This window comes from Bos javanicus, chromosome 21 (assembly GCF_032452875.1).
Source record: "Bos javanicus breed banteng chromosome 21, ARS-OSU_banteng_1.0, whole genome shotgun sequence".
NCBI classification, from domain to species: domain Eukaryota; kingdom Metazoa; phylum Chordata; class Mammalia; order Artiodactyla; family Bovidae; genus Bos; species Bos javanicus.
Window position 1 is genome coordinate 67,841,713 of NC_083888.1, and position 7,507 is coordinate 67,849,219.

Consider the following 7,507-nt stretch of genomic DNA (forward strand, 5'->3'; position numbering starts at 1 on the left):
TTATTGAGGTGCATATTGTTTAATTTTCAAATATTTTTTGAGATTTTCCAAATATTCTATGTTGTTACTGTATAATGCATTTCCGTTGTAGGCGTTACACGGACATGAATGACCCCAGTCTTTCATAACCCCTCCCATGTGTACTGGGACTTGCTCTGTGGCCTGGCACACAGTCTTTCCTGGAAAGTGTTCCTTGTTCCCTTGAGAAGAATATATGTGTTGTTGGGTGGGGTGCTCTGTAGATGCTGAGTGGGTCCATGGTGGGTGGTGGCCTGGGATTCACTATGCTTGCTGATTTTCTTTCTAGTTCTATGAAAATCAAAACTGGGACATTACAGTTTCTATTTATTGAGATAGGAGTATTTCTCTTCTCTGTCAGTTTTCCGTTTCTGTCTTTTGGGGGCTCTGTTAGACACGTTTACATTTATAAGTGTCGTATCTTCCTGAGGTGTTAGCCCTTTTATCATTATGAAATCTCTGTTCTGATAATCTTTCTTGTTTAAAAGTCTGGTTTGTCTGACATAGCTGTTCTGCTTGGTTTGGTTACTGTTTGCTTACTGTTTTCATGATGTATCTTTTCCCGCCCTTTTAGTTGAAAGGGCACCTGCATCTTTGCATCTTTGAAAGCCTTCTTTCTGCCCTGCCATGCTCTCTCCTCCCTGGGGACTCCACTGTATGGTGTTTGGTACAACTGACGTCGTCCTGCTGGTCTCGGAGGCTCTGCCATTTTTTCTTCCTCCTCCTTCTCCCTGCTGTTCAGTTAGGGAACGTCCGTTGCTCTGTCCTTAAGTTCACTGACTCTCTGTTCGTCCATCTCACACCGACAGATTCCTATAAGGACTTCTTCATTTTAGTTACTGTACCTTTCAATTCTAAAATTTCTCTTTGGTTCTCGTGTATAGTTTTAAACTTTTAGTGAGATTTCCTTTGAGTCATTGTCATCGTGTTTTCCTCTATTTCTTTAAACACGGTTTGCTTTAATTCTCTGTGTGTGCTTGCAGGGACCTCTTTGAAGTCTTACCTGCTAAACCCACATCCGAGCCCACCCACTCAGCCTCTGTTGCCTGCTCTCCTTTTTATTCCTGAGTATGGGTCACGCATTCCTGTTTCTCATATATCTTGTTAGAGATTGAGTATTTTAGGTAATGTAGTATATTAATGTAGGGTTTTGGTTCTTCCCTGCAGAATTCTGCAGAATGGGTTTCCCTACATGTTGTAAGGCCGCAGGTACCTTTTTTTTTTTTTTTTTAATTCTCCTTTTATTTTTCAGTCTGGCTTGTTAGGGGTTGTCTTTGTGTCTGCATTGCTCAGTGCTCAGCCATTGGTGGATCAGAAGTTGTGCTTGGACCTCTGAATCATCAAGTTTTCCAGCCTGTGCTGGTGGGTCCGTGTGTGGGTTGACAGTACTTCTAGAGTTCAGGCAGTGTTAAGCTCTTTCCTGGCTTGTATTTTTCGCCAGGGCCCTGTGGCAGGCTGGGGGCCTTCGTAGGGCTCCTCTGCACCTGTGTGTGCAGCTGCTCCATCACCCTGGGGTCGTCTGGGAGCCCCGCTGGCCTCTGCCGCTCTCGGCCCCAGGGTCTCCCTGGGCATTTCCCGGGAGTCTGCTGGTCTGCACTGGCCCCAAGCAGGACCAAGGCCAAAGGCTCGCAGAGCTGGAGGCTTTCTCCCTTCGATTCCTCCTGCACTCGTCTGACTGTGCTGCCAGGCACGAGGCTTCACCCTCTGCTGCACATCAAGTGAACTCAGTCTGGCCATGAGCATGCCTGTTCTCACAGCCAGCTCCCCTGGAGCTCTGGAGTGCCAGGTCAAGCTGCTGGGGTGGGTGTGAGTGTGGCGGGGAGCAGCCCCAGGTTTGAACTCCGCAGACTCTAGTCTTACTGCCTAGAGTTCAGCAGTTTTTCTTGAATGAATGCTTCTGAACTTGTTTGCTTTTGGTTAACATCCAGAGCCTTCAGATGTGTTCCTTGGACAATCGTGTCCAGTTTTATACTTGTTGGGGAGGAAGGAGGTGCAAGAAGATTTGCAAACTTTATTCTCTTATTGCTAGAATTCTCTATCTCAGCCTTTTGACATTTCCAGCTTGTCACAGCTGCTTAAGAGTAAATGGTATAACAGTTCCTGTTACATCTCCCAGAACTTGACTCAGTGACGCAGAGATGTTCGGTAATGGAGCTGCCTCCACTGGTTACCAGGGGAACACAGAGCACAGCGGTCAGCCTTAGAGGCCGCGTCACTCCATTCTTTTCCTGCTTTTGAATGTATGAAAGTGAAAGTCAGTCACTCAGTTGTGTCCGACTCTTTGTGATCCCATGGACTATATATAGTCCATGGAATTGTCCAGGCCAGAATACTGTGTAGCCTTTCCCTTTTCCAGGGGATCTTCCCAACCCAGGGCTCAAACCCAGTTCTCCCACATTGGGAGCAGATTCTTTACCAGCTGAGCCACAAGGGAAGCCCAAGAATACTGGAGTGAGTAGCCTATCCCTTCTCCAGCTGATCTTCCTGACCCAGGAATTGAACCTGGGTCTCCTGCATTGCAGGCAGATTCTTTACCAACTGAACTATCAGGGAAGCTCTTTTGAATGTATAGTGGATTAAAATATTCTCTGATCACAATTACATAAATTTTGACCTTTAAAAAACTTACTAGCGTTATAATCCTGAGCGAAAGTACATAGAATTTAAATCTCTTTAAATATCGTAGTACTGTTTTCAGTTACTAACATATAATTAAGATGACTTAAACTCTCTTTTTTAAAATTTTAGTTTGTTCTGTCAGTTGAAACCAAGAGAGAAGGTTGTTCCTAAGTGGTACGAGAAGCCGTACGAGTGGAATCAGGTAAGTGAGAAACTGGAGGCGGTGTGGGCCGCCTGCCCCCAGGACGGACGGGGAGGAGCCTCAGAGGGGCTGAGGGAGAGACTCAGAGGGGCTCAGGGAGGAGGATTCGGGGGAGCTGAGAGACTCGGAGGGGCTCAGGGTGAGACTCAGAGGGGCTCAGGGTGAGACTCAGAGGGGCTCAGGGAGGGACTCAGAGGGGCTCAGGGAGGGACTCAGAGGGGCTCAGGGTGAGACTCGGAGGGGCTCAGGGAGGAGCCTCTAGAGGGGCTCAGGGAGAGACTCAGAGGGGCTCGGGGAGAGACTCATAAGGGCTCAGGGAAGAGCCTCTAGAGGGGCTCAGGGAGAGACTCAGAGGAGCTCAGGGTGGAGGATGCGGGAGAGCAGAGAGAGGCGCACGACGGAGCGGGCGGCGCCGGCGGTGCGGTGCCCGCAGGCAGCCTGCCACTTCTGAATAGTGCATTGCTCGGTCTCTCCGGTGTGTCTGACTCTTTGCAACCCCATGAACTATAGCCCTATACAGGCTCCTCTGTCCATGGAATTTTCCCAACAAAATACTGGAGTGGGTTGCCATTTCTCTTCCAAGGGTCTTCCTGACCCAGGGATTGAACTCGAGTCTCCTGCATTGGCAGGTGGATTCTTTACCCCTGAGCCACCGGAAGCCCTCTGGATAGTATATTGTATGTGAAAAGTTAGACCCCAGGCTAACCATCCTTCACTTCTGGATAAAACAGGTATGGGTGTCGGGCGCGCATTTAGGGCACGTTTGCTGTTGCTTTCATCTTCTTCGGTTGTCATGACGACGTGCCATCCACTGGGTGGCAAAAGCAGCAGCAGTTTACTCTGTGACAGTGATAGAGGCCGGGTGTGGGTTCTGCGGGTGCCAGCACGGTGGGGCTCTGCCGAGGGCCCTCCTGCTTGGAGACATCCACCTTCTCACTGTGCCCTGGCGTGGCACAGACTGGGTGGCATGCTGTCTGGGGTCTCTTCCTGTAAGGGCACTAATCCATCGTGAGAGCCTCCCCCGCACCTCCGTCTAACCCGACTACTGCCCAAAGGCCTGCCTCCTAATACTGTGCCACTGGGGGTCTGGATGACACGGTTCGGCCCACAGCGTTTGTGAAGTGTGGCAGGGCCCACACCAGGCACCGTGACATTTCCTGCCCATGAGATTTAGAGAAGAGAAGAAAATGTGATTGCATGAAAGGAGCCCAGGGAGGAATCGTAAGCTCTAATCCTAGAGCCAAGAGAAAAGAAGAGACATCAAAGGCAAAGGAGAAACGGGAAGATATACCCAGCTGACTGCAGAGTTTCAGAGAATAGCAAGGAGACCTAAGAAGGCCTTCTTAAGTGAACAGTGCAAAGAAATAGAGGAAAACAATAGAATGGGAAGGACTAGAGATCTCGTCAGGAAAATTAAAGATATGAAGGGAACATTTCATGCAAAGATGGATGCAATAAATGGACAGAAATAGTATGTACCTAACAGAAGTAGAAGATATTAAGAAGAGGTAGCAGGAATACACAGAAGTGTACAAAAAAGATCTTAGTGACCTAGATAACCAGGATGGTGTGACCACTAACCTAGAGCCCGACATCCTGGAATGTGGGCCTTAGGAAGCATCACTATGAACAAAGCTAGTGGAGGTGATGGAATACCAGCTGAATTATTTCAAATCCTAAAAGATGATGCTGTGAAAGTGCTGCACTCAATATGCCAGCAAATTTGGAAAACTCAACAGTGGCCACAGGACTGGAAAAGGTCAGTTTTCATTCCAATCCCAAAGAAAGACAATGCCAGAGAATGCTCAAACTACCGCACAATTGTACTCATCTCACACGCTAGCAAAGTAATGCTCAAAATTCTCCAAACTAGGCTTCAGCAGTATGTGAACCGAGAACTTCCAGATGCACAAACTAGATTTAGAAAAGGCAGAGGAACCAGAGATCAAATTGCTAACATCTGTTGGATCATAGAAAAAGCAAGGGAATTTCAGAAAACATCTACTTCTTCACTGACTACACTAAAGGCTTTGACAGTGTGAAGTGAAGTGTAAGTCACTCAGTCATGCCTGACTCTTTGCAACCCCGTGGACTATACAGTCCATGGAATTCTCCAGGCCAGAATACTGGAATGGGTAGCCTTTCCCTTTTCCAGGAGATCTTCCCAACCCAGGGGTCAAACCCAGGTCTCCCACATTGTAGGTGGATTCTTTACCAGCTGAGCCACAAGGGAAGCCCTTTGACTGTGTGGGTCACAACAAACTATGGAAAATTCTTAAAGAGATGGGAATACCAGACCACCTTATCTGTCTCCTGAGAAACCTGTATGCAGGTCAAGAAGCAACAGTTAGAACTGGACATGAATAACGGACTTGTTCCAGATTGGGTAAGGAGTACGTCAAGGCTGTATATTGTCACCCTGCTTATTTAACTTATATGCAGAGTACATCATGAGAAATGCTAGGCTGGGTAAAGCACAAGCTGGAATCAAGATTGCCAAGAGAAATATCAACAACTTCAGAAATGCAAATGACACTACCCTTATGGCAGAAAGCAAAGAAGAACTAAAGAGCCGTTTGATGAAAGTGAAAGAGGAAGGTGAAAAGTCTGATTTAAAACTCAACATTCAGAAAACTAAGATCATGGTATCTGGTCCCAACACTTCATGGCCAATAGATGGAGGAAAAATGGAAACAGGGAGAGACTTTATTTTCTTGGGCTCCCAAATCACTGCAGATGGTGACTGCAGCCATGAAATTAAAAGACACTTGCTCCTTGGAAGAAAAGCTATGACCAACCTAGACAGCGTATTAAAAAGCAGAGATACCACTTTGACAGCAAAGGTCCATCTAGTCAAAGCTATGGTTTTTCCAGTAGTCATCTATGGATGTGAGACTTAAGGAAGCACTCAGACTTTTGAATTGTGCTGGAGAAGGTAGCTGGACTGCAAGGAGATCAAACCAGTCCATCCTAAAGGAGATCAACCCTGAATATTTATTGGAAGGACTGATGCTGAACCTCTCTCTAATACTTTGGCCACCTGATTTGAAGAGCTGACTCATTGGAAAAGACCCTGACGCTGGGAAAGATTGAGGGCAGGAGGAGAAGGAGACGGCAGAGGATGAGATGGTTAGATGGCATCGCTGACTTAATGGATGTGACTTTGAGCAAACTCCCGGAGATAGTGGAGGACAGAGGAGCCTGCGTGCTGCAGTCCATGGGGTTGCAAAGAGTCGGACATGACTTAGTGATTGAACAGCAACAATCCTAGAGCCAAGGCTGTCTTTATAAATAAACCAGCTGGGGCACTGGTTCCTCATCCCTGTGGCGGGGGAGTGAGACGCTGCCCCCGGAGCGGTGTTTCCCATTCCAAGTCCAACAGTTACTTCTGGTGCAGCGTTCCTGTGGTCCACGTGCTCCATGATGGGGTTCCCTGTCAGAGTGCTGAGCACCAGTCACTGGAGCTGCTCCAGCACGTGCACAAGCTCTGCCCTCAGGGAGGACGTGCAGGGTGCGCCGGCCACCTCTCCCACAGCCTCCATGGGGGGTGTGAAGCTAATAGAAGACTTAGTTAGGAAGCCGAGTTTCACTCTGGGGTTGGTGGGTTTCAGAAAACTTCCACATGCTCTAATGCCTCTGTGAAGTTACTGTTCATGTTTACGTAAAAGAATGCATGGGAGATTTCTGAGTAAAGCTTACTGTATTGTTAAGACGAATTGAAAGCTGGCATAGCAAATGTATAGTATCTGGTGTTGTGAGAGACATTGAAGGAGTGCTTCCTGCCCTCTCTGCACACACACACACACACACACACACAAGGTCTGTGTATGTGTGTAACTTTGTTTTACTTTATGTCTAGAAAAGCGCTGTTGCGGAGCCTGACTGGCCCTTTTGCCCCAACAGGTCGATCCGAAGCTGGTGATGGAGCAGGCGGACCGAGAGAGCAGCAGGGGCAAGAACACCTTCCTGTACCAGCTCCACAGGCTGATTGTGCTCAGCTCCTAGAGGGCGGGTGCCCTGCCCCTGCGAGCCGCGCGCTGCGCTGCCTCAGTGGGGGCTGGAGGGTGGTGTTTCTGTTCACGTGGGAAGAACTGGGAAAAGGCTGGTCTTCTCGTGAAACAAAATCACTGTATTAAACATTTTGGGAAAAATTGTTCTGAAGGAAGACTTCATTTGGAAAAAGGTTCTCTTTTGCTCTGTTATTAAAGTAGATATCCATAGGTAGTATTGGGTGTGAGGTTCTGGATCCAGCGTGTGTTCCGCCTTCTTGCCGTGGTTTAAATGCCTGGGCCCAGGGAGACCAGTGCTCCCAGCTGATGACAAGGGAAAGCTGGGTGTTCTTTTCCAAAACCATGTGACCTTTTCTGACTTTTTTCCGTGAGGGGAGATATCTAATTTCGGGAAAAATACTTCGTTTTGTGTATCTCAGGTTTTTCCTTAAGTTACAATTCTTAGTCCACGTTTTGGAAATGAGAGAGATCACCTGGTCACTAGCATATCTAATAAAAGTATTAGACCGAGTTTGTTTCTGACAGTTTTAGTCAGAGGAGATTAAAATATATTTTGTTCTTAAAAATAATAATCCATTGTTAAGATGATGAAGATCACCATTTTCTAACCAGAGAATCAGTACCAATTCCACGTGGAGGAGACAACTTTAGTTGGTGA

The 7,507-nt window shown here is 47.4% G+C and overlaps 1 protein-coding gene across 1 annotated transcript in view; it reads left to right on the forward strand.

Annotated features, from left to right (window-relative positions):
- Window positions 1–7,063, forward strand: part of TDRD9 (tudor domain containing 9) — a 110,354-nt gene extending 103,291 nt beyond the window's left edge. Inside the window, exons 35-36 of the mRNA XM_061395510.1 lie at window positions 2,767–2,839; window positions 6,743–7,063. Coding sequence (XP_061251494.1) covers window positions 2,767–2,839; window positions 6,743–6,844 — 175 coding nt within the window. The 3' untranslated portion in view covers window positions 6,845–7,063. The remainder of the gene's footprint in view (window positions 1–2,766; window positions 2,840–6,742) is intronic.
- The last annotated feature ends 444 nt before the right edge of the window (window positions 7,064–7,507 follow it).